The sequence below is a fragment of the Stylophora pistillata genome, chromosome 9 (genome assembly GCF_964205215.1).
Source record: "Stylophora pistillata chromosome 9, jaStyPist1.2, whole genome shotgun sequence".
NCBI lineage: Eukaryota > Metazoa > Cnidaria > Anthozoa > Scleractinia > Pocilloporidae > Stylophora > Stylophora pistillata.
Genome location: NC_142527.1, coordinates 28,810,852 through 28,834,022, shown reverse-complemented (window position 1 = coordinate 28,834,022; position 23,171 = coordinate 28,810,852). Strand labels below are relative to the sequence as shown.

Genomic DNA, 23,171 nt, shown 5'->3' with positions numbered 1-23,171 from the left:
AAGGATTAAACAGAAATATTAAGCTAATTGTTTTTAGAATAGTGTCAATATTTTTTGGGTGGCTCTCAATTTCTATCAAAACTATTTATCCTTACCTTCTGTCTCTTTCTGAGCCCACATTTTTCTGGTTATCATGTTCTCCCATGTAGAATGTATTTGTAGCCATGTTCTTGCAGAGGTGATACTTTTTACCTGCTTGTCCATATCTATGATGCAGCTAGCACTGAACAACGATCAACATTTACATTGCAAAGCCTTGAAGTTGGTCAAAAACATCACTTGACTAAATGTTCCAGTGACATCTCAATATCGTCATTGATGTAGAAGGAAAAAGTAATAATAAAGAAAAAAGTAAGGAAAAGAATTAAAAATAAAAACTTATCGAGATGAAGAATAATTTATCCAAATTGTCCTTGATTAATCTGAGAATGATTAGGGTGAAAACAACACACTCAGAGTTAAAATGGAGTAAAAGTCAAGGAAGAAAATATAGCTACCTGTAATTAAAGAGGAATGATACCCTGATGGTTCTGTCTCCAAAGGCAAAGGTGAGAAAAGAGACTGTCAAAATGTTTTTGAGAAAAAGTGAGAGGCGAGCCAGCCGAAGCAAAAAGGGTAATTTTTTTTGAGTAAATGATTCATTGCATTTTCCCTTGCCTTGTCCACGTTTCAATACTCTGCATTTTGCTAAACCTGGTTTTTATTCCATCTTTCACTATTCAGTGTTTAATCAATTCAATACAGTCCAGTCCAGTCTAGTGTAGTCCAGTCCAGTGTCAACATACAATTTGTCCAGCCAGGCAGGCATGGGCAAGAATTTTGGTCATCCTCGGTGTAAAAACCTGACGAGATTTTCTTTGTTTCATGAGGTATTGTTTTGCTGTACGCTATTGTTTATAATGTTTTGTTGTCTACTTTTTACGTCACTCGTGAGCTTCACAGGTTTTTACACCGAGGATGAGCCAAGAATTTTGATTTCCTCTTTATCAATTGTGGAAAGGTTTGGCCGGTTACTCTCTTACACGACATAGCAATTCACAACAACTACGTTACATAACAAGATACAATAAACCATGATTAAGTATCGTCTCAAAATTTGTTTATGTAATCTTCAGGATGGTACAAAGTTAGTTCTGTTTTAATTAAGTATATTATATGAGGTCTGCTACACGGGTTGGCTTACAAAAGAGTCGAGTAAGGTCTTATAGTTAGCGGGGAGATAAGATGCTAAAAATAGTCTTTACGATTCAAGCTGCGAAATTCGAAAACCCTAAATTATGAGTTAGTTGCTTTAAGAAATGAAGACATAAACCGACCTTTTAACATGGCACGTTTTAAAACACGTGGCATGTTAAAAGATCACGCGTGTCTTAACGAATAAGTAATTTCGTGCGGTGCCACTCTCTAAAGTGACAGGCCTGTACTGCATAGTCCATAATACAACTAGAGTAGAAGAGCCCGAAATCGTGTCATTTAGAAATTAAAAGATGGAGAAATTTGCCACCTTACTTATTTGGCTGCGCAATATTTAAGATCATTGTATATTTCATCATCAACTCAGAACTTTTGACTTCCCATTTGGAAATCATGTGATCTTTCCGTGCTAGGGGATAATGTGACAAACAAACCACTCTTCACTCGATGCCATAAGGCATTTCGGATTTCGTCGTACTGTAAACGCATTAAACACCAGAGAGCCAACTTGTGCAGAAGTTTTCTTTCATAAAAATGAGGGTACAAGTTGCGTTGCTGCCGATAAGTTGGGTGATAATATTCGCTTTGTGTGTTCAGGAATCTGTCTCTACCGGACGCTGTCGGAAGTCGCGGAACAGTACAGGACGTTGTCCTCCAAACTCCTGCACATTGGACTCCGACTGTTCTCACAAAGAAATATGCTGTGATAAATCTTGTCAGCGTTCGGAGTGTTACCCGCCCCGTACCCCAAATGGTACAGACTTTGGATTGGTAGTTGGAGCGTTCATTTTGATCTGCTTTTTAATTGCCACCGGCTGGTTTATTCGCTTTGTCAAGAGAAGGGCTCCTTACGATAGGTTGGGACATCAAAACTTCTCCAATGTCTTAGCTGCCGGAGAGAATTCTTATGAAATCGAACCAAGACCACCCCATAAGGGAGGGGTACCGCCGTCTTACCACGAGAAAGAAGAAACACCTAACCCTCCACCTTTGTATGAAGAGCGACAAAGGGTCTTTCCTCCACCTTCTTACAGCACCGGAACAACAACGGCTGATGAACCACCTCCTCCGTACAAAGGAGCAAATTATGGAAGTTCTGAGGGAGTTTAACCTCCTCCGAACGCCACAACATCAGCTGGGTGGAAAGTCTCTGTTCGTCTTTAATTATATTTCCAACATTGGCAATCGGCTGCAGTGTGAGCTTGTGTGACGATTGAGAAAATTTTTCATCACAAAAAAAATCATGTGGAAAGATCGAGTGTGCGTAGAGACAACGCTTTGAAGTGAACTGTAAAAAGTAACCTGGGAGACGACTTCACATTTGAAAAACAAAACAAAACAGAAGAACGATCAAGGAAAAAAAGATGCCATCTGTTTACAACTGAAATCTCTGGGGGATTTACCAAGGATAAGCAGTGACGGTGTTACGTGTTGCTTCTAGGTCAAATTGCTACAACTCATTTGCTCATTGTGATCAGACGCCCATTATTACAACCATTTTGTTTAATTTTGTGCGACTTGTTGTGTCGCAGGAACAAAGGTTTTCACGAGAAGGTAAATTGGTGCCGGGACTTCTCGCCCTTAATCCTGATCTCGTGCCTGCGTGTAGGTCTTGACATACGAGGATTCAGAGAGTACTGTAATATTTTTAATAAAAATGATTATTTTCATTCAGGGTGCGAGATTTACACTTTCAAATTACACTCTCAGAAATAAAAATATATCAACATGTCATTTTCCTTTGCAAGTCTTGTGAAATTTTCCTTATTTTCATATTGATTTTGTTAAACTACAATTTCTAAGAAATAGTGCGAGACTCCAAGGCTCAACGTAGGAGACGGTATCGCCAAGCAGAAACATGGTTGATACTTTTTCACATGAATTCTCACTTTGCCTTGAGCCATTTACATCAGTATCCATATTTTCCATATTCTTCTCCATTTCCTTCGGCACAGACAAGGAGAATTTGTTTAACAGTCAAAGCTTCTTTGATCGGCGATCACTTGGTTTTTTCACATGATCTTAATGGGTGATTATGCAGTATTACTGTAGGGGGACTAATTATTTATGAGCTTAAAATCACACGAGGCGATAGCCGAGAGCAACTCTAGCATCTTGAGTGCTTAGCAGACCTCCCAAGTGCATCCATAACTCAATAGTGTACACTGTGGCATTTACCATCTGTTTTACAACATAACATTGATATATTGTAGCAAAAGAGTTTTCTTTTATGTAACAAATCTTACGTGACCAGAATAAACAAGCGCGCACGAAAAACCAATCCGTGCATTTGCTCACGTCAGCAGCGCACACCCATGGGCAAACGGTGGACGCTGCATTAACCAATCAGAGCGCGCGCTTTACGTTGGTTATAAAAGTGATACGCATCTGATTTCTGCCAGCAGTATCACCCATTGAATCAAACATGAAAGTCATGATAATGAAAGATATGAATCAGGATCTCCAAGAAGCTCTTGATTGCAGGATAAATTCTCCTTAAAAGTACCAGAGAAAATGTAAGGAGAACAGTTGGGAGAAATTACATACTGATGTTAGGGTGTCCGGGTTAACACAGTGCGCTATCTACCCAAGGCTATGCACACGGTGGTTTCGTCCTAATAGTCCTTGCACTTTTCTCTCTCAACGCTTCACCCTAACATTAGTTTTCAAATTCTCTACAGTATTTCTTTCACATTTCCTGTGCTACTGACAAAGGGAATTTGTTTGATGATCAGCAGCTTCTAAAATTAGTGATCATTTCCTTTATTCTCATGAGCTTTATCTTTGATTCAAGGGTGACACTGTATGGAGAAATTAGAAGCCAGTCACTCCTAGTTATAATTGACTGGTTCTATCCTGTGTGCAAACCTTCCATTTTCCTTTTAAATCAACGTCCGAGTTCAAGCGAAATTATAAACCCGCTGGAGCTAAATTTTCGAGCTTTTGTTTCAATAAATTCATATGACTGCTTACCACGCGAGTGAAAATGTGAAAAAAGAATATATCTCGTAAAATGAGTAGAACTTTAAACTCAGGAAAAAAAAAAACCGTCTTATGTGAGAGGTTTTGATATCTCAGCTAGATGGCAAATTCATTCATTTCACTGGAAATATTCTGAGAAATAAAAATCGGACACTCTTCGTTTGTTATGATTGAAATCGTCTTCTGGGTATCTACATGTTGCAAAATAGTAAATGAGTTAAAATCCCTTGTGTGGGATTTCTTATGTTCTTCGATTAGCTTCACAAGTCATTTCAAATCGTCGAGTGTAATTCATTCTTCTACCTGACGAAAGAAAAAAGAAATAAACAGACAAAGACTGCATGTGGCTACGAGTATAGCAAAACTTTTGTAGCATTGAAAAGAACTGAAGGTTTTTATAATGAGGTAGTGTTGCAAAATATTAGTCTCACATGATAATATTTACAATGACTATAATGATAACAATAATAACACAATAACAATTCAAAGGGATTGGCTCGAACGCCTCATGGTTCCCTCATAGTTTCCCTGGGCTCCAACAATGATTATCTAAGATGCTTCTTTTAATTTCGCCTGTTAACTGGACACAATTTTTTCATTTTATTGCAAATCCATTTTATGAGACTTTTGTATTGGGAGTCGATCCGCCGATCCACCGTTCTCCCCGTTCTATCGTTCTGTTGAATAACTCGAGGTATCATGTTTCGCAGTTTGTTCACTTCGAAAATTTAGCGGCCCTTTTCGGCAAAAACGCACGTGGGCATGCACTTAGGCACGTGCGTGTGCATGCACGTGCGCGCACACGCACACACGTAGGTACGCACGTCCGCACGCAAGTGCGAGGCGAGTGCTAGGCGTGGGGCGGACTCCACTGGATTGATAGCTCTTGATTTCTAATTTGTTTCCTTTGGTGCGTAGGCATGTTCCCGCGCACGCATGTACCCTACGCACATACGCACATACGCACATACGTGCATACGCACATATGTCATGACCAAAGGAAACAAAAATTTATCAATCAAGAGCTATTGATTCAATGGAGTCCACCCCACGCCTTGCACTCACCTCGCACTTGTCTCCACACTCCTGAAAATAAAAAAACGGGAGAAACTGACGCTGGTCCAGCAAGCTAGAATTACTTCACCCTGATAAAACCTGGAGAACTTTCAGCAGAAATGAGACACTAGGCTACAATTTGATTTTAAAAATTTAATTTATTTACTTATTTAAAATACGTTTTACAAACCTGTTGATTAGAAGGTCCAGCCCCCAATGCTGATTCAGTGTCGCTCATCACAGGAGACGAATAGGAAGCATCCTACAGCCACAAAAACAAAAACAAAAACACAAACAAAGGAAAGAAGTCTTAGAGCATAATGCACCATAGACTCACCCTTTATTGACGTTTTGCATTACATTTACAGAGGTATTACACTCAACTTTTCGAAATAGGAAACATTCGCACAAAAACTTAAGGAGAGCTATTCTGGTAAAATACATGGAAGATTATTTAAAGCCACCATTATATACAGGAATTTGGGACCCTCGCAGTCAAAGAGGAGAGCACAAAACATCATGATACTCTTTTTCTGACCTTTTTACTCTCGTGAGTGACCAAGACAGAGTTTCTCCTCGAATTATTAATACAAAATCAAGCAGACGAGTGATGAGAATTAAGAAAAGTGTATATTAGGGGATTATTAGTTGATCCAATACCTAATACCTCGAACTAACATCACAAGAATTGTATTGTAGAAAGTAAAGAGAATTACCAATGAGATCTTTCGCGTGAAAGGGTTAAATTCAAATCCCTAACCTCACCTCAGAGTGAATTCCAACAGCGTGTGTCACTGCGTCATGTACAGACACAAACAAATGTTCTGTTCCTATTCTTGCTGTAAAGCCAGCTTTCTCTAACATTTCTCGTATGTGATCTATAACAAATAACACAAAGACATACATTTTCCCGCCACTTTTATAAAATTCAAGACTTCTTTACATATTTCTTCGTTTCACTTTTCACTATTCTACGCCCAAGGTTTATACAAAATTCACCGAGGCCTCAGCGGAATAATAGCTGTCAAGGGTTTGCTCCCAAAATCGGAACTTCTCCGGCCTATCATCGCGAAACAATGTAATGCTGGGAATTTACGTCAGTTACAACTTCCTGATAAAGATCTCACCTTCGAAACAAGCATCTGTAGAAGCTGAGAGTAGCTCTAAATTTCCATACTTTTTCGAAAATTAGTTTGAAAATTTGCCTGCTTTTCTTTCTTTTTTATTTTTCGGCCACATAATAACGGAATTGACAAAAATTGTGAACAGTAAGTAATTCTTAACAACAACTTACATCGACAGTGCGCCAAATAGAATTTTACTCCAATCTTTTCATATTCTACACCAAGCTGAAATGAAAAGGAAAACATAATTGGTTTCGCATCAAATAGTGACGAAGAGTACAGTCCTGGCTGGGTCTTTTGTTGTGTTCCTGGAAAAGGCAATTTACTTTTAAAGGCTCTAACCACCCAGGACCGGGTTGTTCAAAGGTTCGTTAACCTAACTGTGTGACATCCATCACACCGTAATCTCGTGTGTGGGAAATTAACGTCTCCTACCCCAACCCTGCAGGAGACGGGACCTCCATTTATTCGTCCCTATCCGAGAAGACTAGAATATCTAACCATTTCCTAATGTTATAGAAAGGTAGCAAATTCTTCTCAATTATTTTAAGACCCTGAGTGTTGGTCCGGCCGGGGCTCGAACCCTCGACCTCCCGCACAACAGTCCAGCGCTCTATCCATTGAGCTAACCGGGAGGCAGTTAGTTACCCTTGCAAACAAACCCACCACTTGTTCAAAGCCAACAACGAACACTTAAGGCCAGGGCCGGGCTGTTCAAATCAGAGTTAAGATAACCCAGGGTTTGTGTGAAATCTGATTTCAGATCTGAAAACTTTAAGGAAACTTCAATAGCATTCTTTTTAAGGATAAGTTGATGGTTGAATGCTCTAAAAGTAATAAGGTAAAATTACACCAAACAGGCTTCTGAACAAGGAATAAACCCGGATTCAAATTTAACCTTGGGCTAGCGCTAATCGAATAAAGGGGGTAAGTTTCCAAAGAAACTGTGGTGCTACGTCGGTGGGGGTAACAAGGTAATTTGGTAATTTCAGCTAAGTTGAAATTGTAAGTTGGCCACCGTGAAGAGTTAAAAAGCTGACGTTTCGAGCGTTAGCCTTCGTCATTCGCTCTGACGAAGGGCTAACGCTCGAAACGTCAGCTTTTTCACTCTTCACGGTGGTCAATTTACATTTTCAACTTAGTTGATACTACCAAATTACCTTAGCGCTAATCGGCCTTGGAACAATTGCGCCCAAGGTCACAAATGCTGTGACAACAACTTCCCACCTCATGAGACAAACGATTGAACGTTCATTTTTCCATGTAACCACAATGGAACAACATCCTCAACAACAATTTCCTACCTGCAACAGAGTGTTCACACCTTGGGTGTCAATAAAATTGAAAGTGCTAGCGTCAATTATGATGGCATGAGTAGGGATTGGATCGTATCCTGAGGGACTCCGCTGATTACCAAGATCATTAAGCGAAACCTCCACATCCTGAAAATGAAAAAAATATGATTAAAGATAACATTCTGTAGATTTAAATATCAATATTTTCCGCCAGTGCCTGTCAAACAATTCTCATAATTTTTGCTCTTCCTCCCAGCGAATGAAGAGGGGCTAACGCCGATAAACATTAGCTTGAGAAACCCTCTACGGTGGCAAATTTACATTACAAACTTCATCAATAAAACCACATACAGCCCACAGTTTCTTTAGAAACTTGCCCCCTTCATCAATCCACTCTTTAACCCCTAAGTGTCTGGCTTCTGATTTCTCCTTACAAAATCACCCTTAGACCAAATGTAAAGGTCATGAGAATAAACGAAAAGATCACCACTATAAAAGCTCTGATTGACAAACAAATTCTCCTTGTTAGCACCATAGAAAATGAGAAGAGAATGGTGAGGAGAATAGAAATACCAATGTTAGGGAGTACAGGGTTAACTTTAACACCCCTCCCCCCCCCCCCCCAAGTACTTTTCTCACATAAAATTCTCTGGTTTTTCCTTTGAGTTCCCATTGACTCCTCAGAATTTCTCTCTTTTCTCTGACTCCTGATTGTCATTATTTTGGTTCTGGGTGAACCCTTTAAACCCTAAATATGACCAGCATCTAAAGTTTAACCTAACAGCAACACAGCTGAGTCATTCATTAAGATCGTGAGAATACAGGAAATGATTGACAACCAAGAGAACTTTAATTGGTAGACAAATTCTCCTTCCCAGTACCAAAAGAAATGTACGGAGAAGAGTATGGAGAATACGTATGATGCACGATCCTCGCAGTAGAGAGCGCTATTTACGCAATAGCGAAAATCAGACCTGAAAAAAAATCAGGCCTGTACGGGATTCGAACCACTGACCTCTGCGATACTAGTGCAGCGCTCTACCAATTGAGCTAACAAGCCAACTGGGAGCAGGCCGTTAAGTTGATTCGTAATAAACCCATGATGATAAATCAGATATGATGAATATATGAAGTTCATATATTTTGAACTGCGGTTATTGATACGTATGATGCACGATCCTCGCAGTAGAGACCGCTATTTATGCAATAGCGAAAATCAGACCTGAAAAAAATCAGGCCTGTACGGGATTCGAACCACTTGACCGCTGCGATACTAGTGCAGCGCTCTACCAATTGAGCCAACAAGCCAACTTTTATTTATATTTTTTTTTTCAGGTCTGATTTTCGCTATTGCATAAATAGCGCTCTCTACTGCGAGGATCGTGCATCTTACGTATCTATAACCGCAGTTCAAAATATATAAACTTCTTACATTCATCGTATCAGTATGGAGAACACAGATACTGATGCTGGGTTTAAACACCACTCAGACAAACTCAGCAATAAAACCCTGTTCTCACACACAACTGGGAGCCATGCCAAGCCTACCATGCAGCCCGACCTTTATTATATCAACACAATGAACCATTAGGGTTACAACACTAACAAAACAGCCGAAAATGAGCCTAGATACAAAAGATTGACATGCACGAATAACTGGAACTAAGGCACTACTTGAAATCCTATATCCCCAAAAACATATGGCGGGTAGGTGGGTGGGTGGGGAAGGTCCGGCAATGGCAGAAGGCAACAAAACAAATGAACCTTGAAATGCCATGTGACCTGGAGACACCCCACACACTCGAACCCATTCTCCCAGCTGCGTGTGAGAAAAACGTTTTCCGCTTCTTTCGTCCCTCAGCCAGCGGAAAACCATACATATAAAGTATGCATATTATGTGTATGTAAAGATCACTAAAACTCTACCCCATTCTCCACAGCCCTGTTTATTGAAACAGCAACAGTCCTTGTTATTTCTATTGCCGGGCCCCCAGTATCCTCCTCACGGTGTCTATAGCGCACTGCTGAGCTACCGAGGCGGCTGCGTTTGTTTGGATTCTGTGGATCAACTCCAGTCATTTCTATCAAAGTGCTCCGAAAGTATTCTGAATTGGCGTAAAACATAGCAGACTCAAATCTGAAAATTTTTATTCCAGGAATTGGCTGTGCCTGCGGAAATAAACATGAAAGTCAATAATCACTTAACAATAAATCTCTTGGACCCCATCTAACCTGATGAGTGGAAAAACAGACTTCCCTGAAAAATTTTCACTTTACGACTCCATGTTTATCTCCCACCCCCTACCCCTCGAAAAACACACAAATTCAACTGTACAGCAGTCAGTCTTCAACTTACTGAAGGTATCCTTTGGATGTCTCTGTAAATTCCAGTGTTGGGTATCTGACCAAGAAGGGAAGCAGGAGGTCTGGAAATTAAAAAAAGAAAAAACATGAAACAAAAACAAAAACAATGCAATGAATTATGACTAACTTAAAACTTTTCAGTCATGGAAAGAATGGAACGCCCACCACTGGGTAAGCTGAAAATCTAAACTATACCTCACAAAATTAGGGGAAATTTTGGGTTAGGGGAGGGGTACGTACAAAGTTGCTTGAATAACTGATAATGTCAATAATAAATAATAAATAAATAAATAATTTAGCAATGGACATTCCACTGGGTGGCTCCTCTTGTCCACTGTTTCCAGATCGAATTGGAATTTGGAATGCTGTTTTTTTTTTTTTTGCAGAGGGAGGAAAACCGGAAGACCTGGAGAAAAACCCTCGGAGCAAGGACGAGAACCAACAACAAACTCAACCCACATGTGATGCCAGGTCCAGGAATCGAACCCGGGCCACAGTGGTGGGAGGCAAGTGCTCTCACCACTGCGTCATCCCTGCTCCTCAAAATTGGCCACTATATAGAGTTTCTTCGGCTGACCCTTTTGAGTGTTAGCCAACTGTCAGAGCAAATCGAGACGTCAGCTTTACAAACTCTTTATGGTAGTCAATTAACATCGTCAACTCAGTTGATAAAACAAAATTATCTTGTGAAAGTGTAGTGTGATCGTCCGGGTAAGTGTAGTCTTGAGAAGGACTTTTGCTGATGGTGGTGACTGATGTTTTGACAACCTGTGCGGAAGTCATCATCAGAGTCAAGTGAATAACAACTATTCACGATGCAGTGCCACATTTTTTTTTTTAGAAAATTACACCCCCTTTATTCACATATTAACAAATGAAGGTGATTTCTGGGTATTGTGTGCTATTGGTTAGACATTCTAGTCTTCTCAGATAGGGATGAATAAATAGAGGTCCTGTCTCCTGCAGGGTTGGGGTAGGAGACGTTAATTTCCCGCACACGAGATTACTGTGTGATGGATGTCCTCCCCTGGGGTGGGGTGGGTGGGTGTTTTAGAGGGCCACTAGGGAGAATACTTTCAAAAGTAATTGGTGTCACCCTCTTAAAATAAAGGTTATTATTATTATTGGCTTTTGTACACAGTCAAGTAACAAAAGTTAGTTATTCTGGGTTATTAGAATATTATTAGTATTATAATAATATTATAATAATTATATTATAATATTATTAATATTATAATATTAATATTACTATTATTAATATTATTAGTTATTCTGACCTGGATGACTTCCAGATTACCACTAACAATGCCATGATGACACCAACTCCTAATCCAATGTCAATACCAAGCAGTACCACTCCTAACCAAGCAGCAAACCAAACAACCTAAAGGGAGACAATTATTGAGAGAAAGCAACCATCTTCATGACTATGAAACAGTTAATTGTATACTTGAAGATCTGTTTTACTGCTTAAATTTGCAAAAGTTAACAGTAGACCTACAAACATGAACGCTGAGAATAACTGAATATCAATTATTGAAAAATCATATTTATCATTAAATTAATTATTAATTGTCATCTATTAATTAAAAATCAAAGAGTAATTATTAACAATCTCATTAAAAATTGAAATTAAAAGAAAAACTATATTTATTTTACAATTATTATAACAGTAATGTTGGTCATACGATGATAATGATTAAAATGAAGAATGACAATTACAATACTCAGAAATATTTTAATCTTCATCATTTTTAAAGAACAACAAGGATTTCAGTAAACTTACAGCATCAGGCTTACACATTCTCCACAACTGTACCAGTCTGCTAAACTGTCGAAACAACCCCTTTAGTGCAACAACTACTACAGCAGCCAGTATCGCCTGCCAAGTGAGAAAACAACAAAGAAAAGAAAAACAAATTGTTTAGTATTCTACAACATTTTCCACAAAGTGTCAAGTGAGGGTAGAGAGGGACACAGGAGGATGTAAGCAAAGGTGTCTCAGCAGTGAGAAGGCTTGTGCTTCCAAAGCTGTGACCTGGGTTTGATTCTAAATTCCAGTGCCATCACATGACTGTACATGTATGTTGTTATTCCTTGTCCATGCTCTTAAGACTTTTCTTCTTATCCCCTGTTCTCTCCTCACACCCTCCATCTCTCCCTCAAGACTAAATACCCAGCACGGAGCTTGGTGAGGATGAGGCCCAGAGTAACAGGCATCATCACCTTGGAAACCAGGAACACCCAACATTCTAATAATATTATGCAACAAACAACTAAAATTTGACATGATCATAGTCAATGCACAATCAGTATCATGGCATTACAATAGAGCAAATCTGAGCACATTTTTCAGACTGTGAGTGCACTGCAGGCAGGGTAAACTGACCTTTGGCAAGTGATAGAAAAGAGGTGCTATAAAAAGCAACACCATGATAATGACTACAACAACTGGGATGCTGCAGAGCTGCAAAAAAAAAAAAATTCTATACATGAAATATGTCACTTAGTCTGTTACATGTAGTTTCTAGCAAATCTAATGTACCAATCACTTTTTACAGACAGCAATTCAAAAGTTATCATCCACCATGTCCTTGTCCCCTAACTGCATAGAGTGTTTCTTTGGGGGAGTATTTTGTAAGACATATTGCCAAATAATGGCTGACTACAATAGAAACATAGTAACCCTGTATGTTTAGCTTTTAATTTGTTAGTACTTAAATTGGAATAAACGACTCAGGCAAGAAAGTTAATGAATTGGCAAACTGAAGAAGGCTATAACAAATTCATTTATTTTAAGCTTCTAAAACTGGCCTATACAAGGTTGTCCCTAAGCACCAACTGCTGGCGAAATTCACCATACGAAAAAGTGGCAGTCACTGGCTGGACTTTTGGCCAGTGATTGCTTGGTAAAGCACAATGGGCACTTCTGAGGTTACACACTAACAATCATTCGCCACCTTTCTGCCATCTCACTTGAAATTTCAGCCAGCAGGGTAATTTCTTAGCTACAACTCTACTTACAATGATTGTACATTGTATTCACGACTCACCTGTGTTCTTGCAATGCTCTCTTGAATCACTGACCTGGAAAGTGAACCACTCACAGGGAAACAAGAAAAAAAGGAACCAAGTACATTTGCAGATCCACAAGCAATCAGTTCCTGCAAACAAACAAAAATTTACTTAATATGTATCAGTGATCTGTTAACTAAAACATTTCAAGATTACCCCAAATCAGATTAAGTCAGATGAACCAACAAACACCATTTTGTATCTACCAACCTGATTGGAATCAATTACATAATTATTCCTCTTGGCAAATGTTTTGGCCAAAGATATGTTTGTAGCAAATATAACAATGGAGATCACTATGGCATCTGTCACGATATTGCCCATTAGCATGAAAGACGGAGCAGATGGTACTCGTAACCTGGGTGAGTAATTAAACATTTTGGTGAAATCATTTTTGGTATCATTAATTTGCAAAATAATTCAAAATGTATCAAATGTATCAAAACATATTAGTGAGAATGAAAGTATATTATATCAATTGATCAGTGTCAAACATGTCTATAATCCAAGATATTTTTCTCATTTATTTGTTTGTTTCAGGTATACATACAATGTACAAAGTAAAATGAACTATGACAAAGATAGAGATGATAAGACTGTAAGCAAGACAAAACACATTAATTCAATTCTACAGAGTGTAGGGTACAAGTACATGTATGTGCAAGGGAAGTTATTGTAAAGAGTTAGTTTATAATTAACACAGTTACAATTTACACTTCAATCATATGACTGTATTTCAGTGGCTCTTACCCCTTAGGAATGTCATGCAGAACTGAAACTTGAAATTTTTCATTTAATCCAACAAAATAGGACACCACTGTCCCGAGAACAACCTACAACCAACAACATAATTACACATCAGATGAATCAATCTTTCAGGGTTTCTGACAATACAGAAAAAGCTTTCAGTGAATACTGCAGAGTTCCAGAACTTCATCCAAGATGAGAAAAACAGCTTCAGTAGATAAATTTATATACAGTTCTTGAATTAGGGACAGTTGTACCACTGATATGTAAATTCACGTATAGGGAAGCTACTAACAGCAAAGTCCAAGTTTATTTCACACTATTCAAATTAATCTCGGCTGGGGGAATTATGTGCTGATGCAAAAGCACATAATTTTAGCTCTAATAATATACATGAAAAAATTTCTCAGTTCTGATTGGTTAAGATGAATGCAGTTTTCAGTTAATTCAGTGCAGAAGAGAGTTAATTGAGTGCAGAAGAGAGTTAATTCAGTGCAAAGAAAGAAACAAACCAGACATTCTGATTGGACAGAATGATTGGTCAATGTCAATGTCAAGGTCAATGTCACTTGCAGGATTTGAATAAATTATTTTTGCACGTGATGCACGCGCTTTTCTTCTGCGTAGTTATGAGAAGCTACCTTGTATTTTTTCATGTACAGTATATTTTTAATAGATAATCACATGATTTTCTCATGCAATTTGGAATAAATAAGCACTTGTAAATTTTTCCAAAGACCACAAATTGCACTCGCCCTATGGGCTCATGCAATTTTGTTAGTCTTTGAAAAAATTTACTCGTGCTTATTTATTCCAAATTGCACTCGAAATCATGCGATTACCTATACAAATGCATAATTCGCATAGTCCTGGGAAAAGTGCATAATTTCTGCATAATTCTCTATATTTAAAAAAAAACATGTCCTAAAAGATAAATTTTCCTACCTTCAAAACTTTTTAAAATAGTTTTTCAGATTGTAGTGAATTTTGATGGCTAAAACTGTATTTTTAATCAAAAAGATTGTGTCAAACACGCAGGAAAATAAGTAAAATCGAACAGGCCTCTTGTCTCTTGCTCCTGGAGACCTGGGCTCTAATTGTTGACTTACAAGCAATATGATTGGAAGAAAAAGAACCAATCAACGCTTCCAAAAGAAAAATGGTGCCATTTTGGTAAATTGATTACAGTAACTTTCTTTTCTGTTCTTTTCGTGTTTAAAATGGAAAGTTTTTTCAAACCAAAGGAAAAAAAAGACAATACAACAGCCAAAGAGAGAGTTAAGCAATATCCTGGCAAATAATTATTATTATTAAAAACTAGATCATTGGATAATGCAATTCAAGACTTTTTATTGGCTTAGCCATTATGGTATATCAGCCAATATACCATAATCTACAAATATGGCAAGCGTACGTGTCAGCTTAAAATTAAAAGGGAGCTAAAAATTTAATAAAATTTAATAAAATTTAATAACTTAATTTAACGTTTTTAATAAAACAATTATTCCACTCGCTCTTGTTGGATATGAGATGACTATAGCCAACTCGGCACTACGCGCCTCGTTGGCTATCTATCATCTCATATCCAACGCGCGCTCGTGGAATAATTGTTAAATAACTAGGTTTTCTTAACATGGACTTACAGATAAATTTAAAATAATTATTAGTATGTAAAATTCAATACTTTTAATATTGCACAACTTGCATAATTTGCTAACTTTGGTGCATAATCACAGAAAAAATGGTGCACAATTTCTCATAAAATAGTGCATAATTCCCCCAGCCCTGATTAATACAGTATAAGATGACTTATATAACTAGGTGAAGAAGATAATGAGAAGTAGATATCATGCAGGTTTGTATATGTGTGCACAGCGACCAAAGTGGCCGTAGCTTTCATGTTGGTCACTGTCCCATTTAAGTAATAGAGAGGTCCAAGATGCAAGTGTGAGGTAATAATAAATTAGGGTATTAAGAGAATAGTTCTTAATATAAATATATAGAATGAATACTAGACTTATTGAAACAGCACGATAATAATTATACCACATTTAGAATTTATAATAAAAAAGAAAAATAGGAGAAAAAAAAGAAAAGAAAAAAGAAAAGAAAAGAAAAGAAAAAGAAGAAAAGAAGGAGAGTAAAAATAATCTAATTATATATACTGCTGCTGCATTGTTCAAAGAAGACGAGAAGCTAAAGAGAATAGGGTATGAGCTGTTTCCGTTATCATTGGCTTTATAATAGAAAGGTTTTATAATTTCTTTTAAAGGCAAAGCTATTAAGACGGTTTATTCGTCCTTATCCGAGAAGACTAGTCTAAGAATATCTATCCATTTCTTGTTATAGAAAGGTAGCAAATTCTCCTCAGTTATTTTAAGACCATGAGTGTTGGTCTGACCGGGCCTTGAACCCTCGACCTCCTGCACAAAACAATCCGGCGCACTAACCAATTGAGCTATATTCTGCGCAATTTTTTTTTTCAGGAGAATTTGGTGTCAGATCAAGATAACAAAATCTACTTGATAATTTTGTATACACTCATTACCTGTTTACTGGATAATGCATGGATACTATTGGGAGAAGATACACTCACTCACCACTATTAATTCAGCTGGTATAGGAAATTTCATTTTGTGCTTCAGCTTCTCACTGATGTACTTCAGAGCAATCAGGATCAGGATACAGACAACCCCAGTGATAACTGATCCTGGTACAGAAAGAGTAATATTCTTGAACATAAATAAATAGGTCTGAAACAAAAAAAAAATAAGATATCAGAAAAACAAGCAAACAAAAAATCAAACTAGTAAATCCTACAGGTGCAGCAATCAATGATCTTGTTACACATTCCCTTCCACTGAATATTTTCACATTCAAATGAAAAAGTAATGAGGGTTATCACAGACTTATTTTGTCAAGTAATTGGGTGATAAGAATAGCAAAATAAGCCTCAAGTTTCCAAAATTACATGTATTAAAGTCATTAAGGAAAGCAAAGAAAAATATATTCAAACAAAACGAACAAGAGAGTTAGTATTAAAAGGGAGTCTTCTTTTGAGCACTTTTCTACCATGTTGCTCCTGCTCAGTTCCTTTCAAGGGCATAGTAATGTTATAAACTATTGTTACCAGGTCCTTGCACAGATAAAACATTACCTACTACAAACATAAATGTGATGAAGATGACTCCTCAGTGCTAGTCAGCTGAATGGATATCTTAACCAACCTTACAGTTTCTCAGTTACATTGTAAATTTATGTATTAATTACTTCACTGAACAATAATGAAATCTCTATGTTGGTTCACACCTCCTCCCTCCAAAGGTGAAAAATATATTTAACAAATGCTCAAGATGAATACAAACCTTAACTACAGCGAATGCTCCAGAATATCGTGGAACCTCTAATCCCAGGATGTGTTTCACCTGACTGGTGAAAACCAGAATTGCTGCACCAGTTGTGAAACCGCTAATGATAGGATCAGATAAATAAACTGCCACAAAACCAAGCTTGAATAGACCCATTAAAAGCTGCAAAGAAAATCAATCAAATAAAACTGGACTTGCCAAATGTTAATTCGACAACTTATTGACTTAGGTCCTAGAGATTTTGCACAGCAAAGCTATAATACACTTTGCCAGAAGTGATGAGGAATGCTAAATCTTAAAATAATTTCACACAAACATTGAAACCAATATCATCATTTAGATCTGAAATAACTTGACTTTGAATAATTTTAAGGTAATTTATACTTTTTCTACATTTTTATTGTTCTGTCTTTAATTGTACTTTTATTGTATTTTGCTTGAAGTGGTGTATCTGGGACTAGTTGTTTAATAAAAAAAAGTGACCTGTAATTAAAGACTTAAGAGAACATAAAAAGAACATCAAACTAATTTATTAGTAAATAAACCCCTTTAGGTGGCTGGTATGTCAGCTAATAATGTCCATGCTTGAGAGATTGTCCAAAAAATAAATAATTGGCCAAGAAGCAAAGCTTCACGGGAAATGTAGATTATTGAGGACAATCCCTCAGCCAAGGAAATTAATAGCAGACATACCAGCCAGCCAGGAAGGAGTTTATTTCCTTCATAACTCTTTCATTCAATTTCATTCTATGCAAAAGTGTCCTGTGATTTTACACCACATGACTTAAACAAGCCAATAAAATCACACAAAAGTTTATAGGTGGGTTAAAACTATCACTAACAAACAAATCAAAATAAACCATCTGTTCAGAGGGATCCCACCTGTAGAAGACCAACAAGCATTGAAAGTGCCACGGCAACTTCTAACTTCTTTTCATCCAGCAAGTCCTGTTCATCCAGCGAACTGCCATCAGACTCATGCTTATAAATTGAATTCTGTAATACTACACCAGTTGAGCCACCAGGGGGCTGGTTGGTAGTAGCTGGTGCTGTTGGCGTGGGTGACAAAGAATGCTCTACTTCTCTGTCAACAACGTGACCAACCATTAGACAAACCACAGCAAATGTTCCTATAATTAAATTATCATGATTTAGATTCTAATTTCAAAACTATCAACATTATTTTGTAAAATTATATTTAATTAATTAAAGTTCCTAATAAGCATTTGAGAAAAGAAAAGGTTTTGATAAGTTTTTAAAATTGGGAATCTTTTACATTCTTCATTTGGATCTATACACCTGTTATACAGAACCTTTCAATCACAATGAATATTTGATAACAGAAAATTGACCACTAGGATACATATCAAACCTTATGTCTTACATGCTCATTTAGTGTTTACAGACTTTGCACAGAGATGTCAGTTTTTGTTCTTTCGAAATTTTGAAATCATTTAAATTAACACTTCTTGTGCTTACAATTAGTATTTTACCTAAAGATATATGCCTGGATGTCCCCATTGCCATATAAACAAGAATAGGAACAAAAGCTGTGTACAGTCCTGTAACAGCTGGAAGTGATGCTAGCAATGCATATGCCAGACCTGAAACATGACAACAAGATCAGACAGATGCAATATTTATCATATTCATTTGGGATTTTTTGTGGGCATGACTATTCTGTAACATGCTGCTTTTTTAGAAGGAGAGAAATGTTTCAGCTAATTACTTCTGAAAGTTCAAAGGTGAATACAAGTTCAGTAAATCATACAAATCAGCTATTGATTGTTTAACTCCACAATAAACAAAGAGAGTTGAAATGTTTCCACTATCTGGTTGTTTTGGAGAGATAGTATGAAGATTTTTTAGTAGAAGAAAATTCAAAGTCAAGGCATGTCATCTGAAAATGTAATCAGGGAAAAGTGAAACTCTCATTTCTTAATGCACTTTCTAATTAACCTTTTGATTCCTGGAAATTATCAAGATGTAGCTTTAAATCCTTACAAAATCCATACATTATTCAGCAAAGGAGGTAATGAGAATATTCAAATTTATCAGGTATAACTTGTTATCTTGATCTAGGGCTCGACACTAACTTTTCAATTTACTAGCCAAGTGGCTAGTGACAACTTAGATATCACGACAATTTCAGTTTGTTTGCTAGCCAAACTGACAGGCGGAAATAAAAAACCATTCACCAAAACTGAATTTCTACTAGTCTGTGGCTAGTTGGCTACTGTTATAAGTGTCAAGCCCTGTTGATCTCACATGAAATTTTGCCAACTAATTCACAAGGAAATATGTAGCAGCAAGAGGGGAGAATTAGCAATCAGATCATGGGAGTTAGAGGGTAAACTAAGGTTCCAACTCACAATTGCCACTAAAAGGAGTGTCTGTTGAAGGCCGAATTAATTTTATTTAAAGAGATTACTTGATAGAATTAATTTGCAACTTGCTTTAATTAGTGTCTACTGAATACATATTCATTATCAACCAAGCTTGTTCGGTCAAGATGGCTGGATATTGGTCGCGTTCTTTTTTTTTGCATTTTTATGTACTGGGACGAAGTCTCAAAAAAAAAACAAGGCTAATATCCAGCCATCTTGACCAAACAAGCTTGGTTAATAAAGGAATTATTATATTGCAAAAAGATTTGGCTCTTTTAAGAATTAAGAAATGACTTGTTTACTTTGAGAGCCAGGAAAGAAAGCCAGCTGTGTTTGTAGCACAACAAACTCACAAGTCCTTTCTGTCTTCTTTGCTCAGACTATCTTCTGCTGCTTTTTGCATTTCCATCGCCAAAATTGTTCAAGAATTACAATCGTTGTTCTAATTTTATTTTTTTCATGCGCAAGATCAATGCAGGCAATCCCAAGCAGGCAAGAAAGGCCCATCTTGCCTGCTTGAGTAGCCAATCAGAACACAGGATTTGCTTCATCTTATCAATTGGGCACTGGGAGTGATGTTAATATAGGGTGTTACATGTATGGGGTTGGCCTAGTACTACAGTACAAGTTTCATATGTATACGTATGATGCACGATCCTCGCAGTAGAGGGCGCTATTTATGCAATAGCGAAACTCAGACCTGAAAAAAAATCAGGCTGTACGATTTGAACCACTGACCTCTGCAATACTAGTGCAGTGCTCTACCAATTGAGCTAACAAGCCAACTGGGAGCAGGCCGTTAAGTTGATTCGTAATAAACCTGTGATGATAAATCAGATACAATGAAATATATGAAGTTCATATATTTTGAACTGCGGTTGTAGATACGTATGATGCACGATCCTCGCAGTAGAGATCGTTATATGTATGTCATCCCCAATAGTCACAACATGGGGGGAAGAGTGCATTCATTCTTTCGCAGGTGCAGGTAGAGACAGTAGGGGTAGCAGTTGTTGCGATTAATAGTCTCCTGACCAAAAATATAACAGAGATTTCCATATAATCCCATAATTCTAGAACAAAGCCGTAGTCCCGAGGGTAATCTATTGCTTTCGCCGTTGTTAGATATCTTTATCCAAGAACTGTACGAAACTGTGTGGAAATCTCGCCAAAATTTACCAATTATTTGTTGAAAATTATTACTAATTGGCTACTTTTTTAAGGATATTTAATGCTGTTTGCAGTTTACTCTTCTTACCTTGAGGAATATGCATGATCGCCACGGTTATCCCTCCTGCTATATCGTGCGCTAAGTCACGCCGAACATTATACGCTGGTAGCCATTCCACTATGGGAAACCATGATTGTAAGATTTCTTTACACGTACATCTAGATGGCAGGAAATTTCGCCTTAATGTTTTTGCAAAGGAAGAGGGTTCAAATTCAGAGCTCGCTGTGTATTCCTCTTGATTGATAAACGACTCAGTGAATTCTTGTTCATTGTAAACATGTCGAGACAAATTGATTCTGTATCGTCTTCGGCGTTGACGAGTTATCAACGGCGGACATTCCGATTCTCCTAAATCCTTCATAGTCCTTGATGTGTGACTTTCAGTTGACTTTTCATAAATTTTAAAGATTTTGTTTCAAAACAACTCGCTGATGATCGACAGGTTAAACAGCTGACGAAATATCGCGAGCCGGTGAGGTAAGCTCTCGCATCCTGTTTTCTCTGCACGAATATCCTTGCACGATTTCACTTGTTCCCACAGCATTTTTACGTTCCACACATTTGTCTTCTGTATACTTAAGGCGAGTGTTCCTAACTGGTTAGTTTACAGCATCTTCGAGCCAAAGAAGTCGAAGGAACATATTAGCTGATCATGAAACTGAAGGAAACGTAAACTGTACAGCTGTCAATCTTCGGAGCGGCCATCTACTGTGTGTAGCAGTAAACAAAAAATCTATCGCTGACTTGTCTAAACTTTTGCGTCCCAAAAGATCACTAGATAGATTACTCTACTCCACACGCGTGCGTTATCACCTTGAACTGTTTTCCGATAGAGGAGGCGTCACTGGCATGCGCGCGACAAGGGTTTTTGCCTCTATTACTATGTAAGCACATTCTCACCTTTCTCCTTAGATATCAAGCATTTTTAATCCCGAAAATATCGACCGTAATTTTTGTCAATTGGGAAAACTCTGGGTAATTTCCTATTTAGTATCCTCAAGCTATCAGAACTGCCAATGTTCCGCCTTTCGAAATAGGAACTTGTTGTGGGGTTGACGGACAGAATCAAAGTGTGTGAAGAAACCTCCTTTCTCGAGATTGTATAATTAACAATTATTCCACGAGTGCGCGTTGGATATGAGATGATAGATAGCCAACGAGGTGCGTAGCGCCGAGTTGGCTATAATCATCTTATATCCAACAAGCGCGAGTGGAATAATTGTTTTATTAAAAACACCCCAAAGATATTAGGCAAATTTTACCAAATCTTAAATTTTTTAGCTCCCTTTTAATTCTAAGCTGACGCGTACGCTTGTCATATTTGTAGATTATGGTATATTGGCTCATATACCATAATGGCTAAGCCAATAAAAAGTCTTGAATTGCATTATCCAATGATCCAGTTTTTAATAATAACGGTTAATCCATTCCATAACTCTTCAGGGCAGAAAGACCGACCATTAACTGTTCGCGAGTTTTTCGAATTAAACTGAGATTTTGGTTGGCTTTTCTCTTTTGAAGAAAGAATAAGTCCTCGACAGCCCCCCCCCCTCCCACCCATCCCTGTTTCCTTTCTTACGCAACGCGAAACGCAAAATCGGCCACTAGTGTCCAAAAAATGAAAAGTCGGACACTAGTGTCCAGAATGCAAAATTAGACTCTAGCATCCAAAATCCAAATTCGACAACTAGTGTCCAAAATCTAAAATCGGCCACTTATGTCCAAACTCAATAAATCAGCTACTACTGTCCAAATTAAAAATTTTGACCCATGATCCTGATGCTTCTTATGAAATTTGAATCAAAACTTTTCCTTGCAGAAAAGATTGCAGTGGGTGTGATCTGTAATTATGGAAACTTTGACGAATTTTTTTTCCTTTGAAAAGAGCGCATTTAACCGTTTGAATACATTCTCAAGACGGCCGCTAAATTTGCGAAGTGAGCAAGTTGCGAAATACGACACTTTCAGTTTACAGGGTGACCCTATTAAATGGAATAATGGAACGGCGGAATGACGAAATATCCTAAAACGTGAAATGCCGATTTATTAATGCCGGGGAACCGGTCTCTGGGTGAGGGCGGATTTCATTCTCACGTGATCAAATATCTTCCAGCCGGCAACATTTTTATTTCCATACTATCAATCACCTTTGTTTTTCCTAATTTCCTTTCAGGTGGTGACATGCTCCACTAATTTCATTGAACGCGATGTGTGCAGGCACAAATCGAACAAAAGGTCAACAAAATCGTTCACGTCTCGTTCAATTTTCGCCTACACTCATTGCATTCAGCGGATATTCACTAAGGAGCCTCTGCTCCGTGAGAGGACAAACGGACTTTAACTACAAA

General features: G+C 37.7%; 1 protein-coding gene across 2 annotated transcripts; it reads right to left on the bottom strand.

The window, feature by feature from the left end:
- Positions 1-2,835: 2,835 nt before the first annotated feature.
- Positions 2,836-22,269, bottom strand: LOC111338156 (prestin). Of its 2 annotated transcripts, none has more exons than XM_022944585.2 (18): positions 20,851-22,269; positions 18,699-18,809; positions 18,088-18,335; positions 17,203-17,367; positions 16,438-16,590; positions 13,841-13,923; positions 13,301-13,448; positions 13,069-13,179; positions 12,405-12,482; positions 11,802-11,897; positions 11,293-11,399; positions 10,008-10,077; positions 9,578-9,820; positions 7,661-7,798; positions 6,527-6,581; positions 5,998-6,110; positions 5,423-5,494; positions 2,836-4,475 (listed from the first exon to the last, which is right to left on the bottom strand). In XM_022944585.2, the coding sequence occupies exons 1-18, from the start codon at positions 21,182-21,184 to the stop codon at positions 4,449-4,451; spliced, it is 2,352 nt and encodes a 783-aa protein (XP_022800320.1). In that variant the 5' UTR covers positions 21,185-22,269; the 3' UTR covers positions 2,836-4,448. The 2 variants fall into 2 exon arrangements, with proteins under 2 accessions (XP_022800320.1, XP_022800329.1); XM_022944594.2 differs by having other exon boundaries at positions 2,836-4,479; positions 20,851-22,267.
- Between the last annotated feature and the right edge of the window lie 902 nt (positions 22,270-23,171).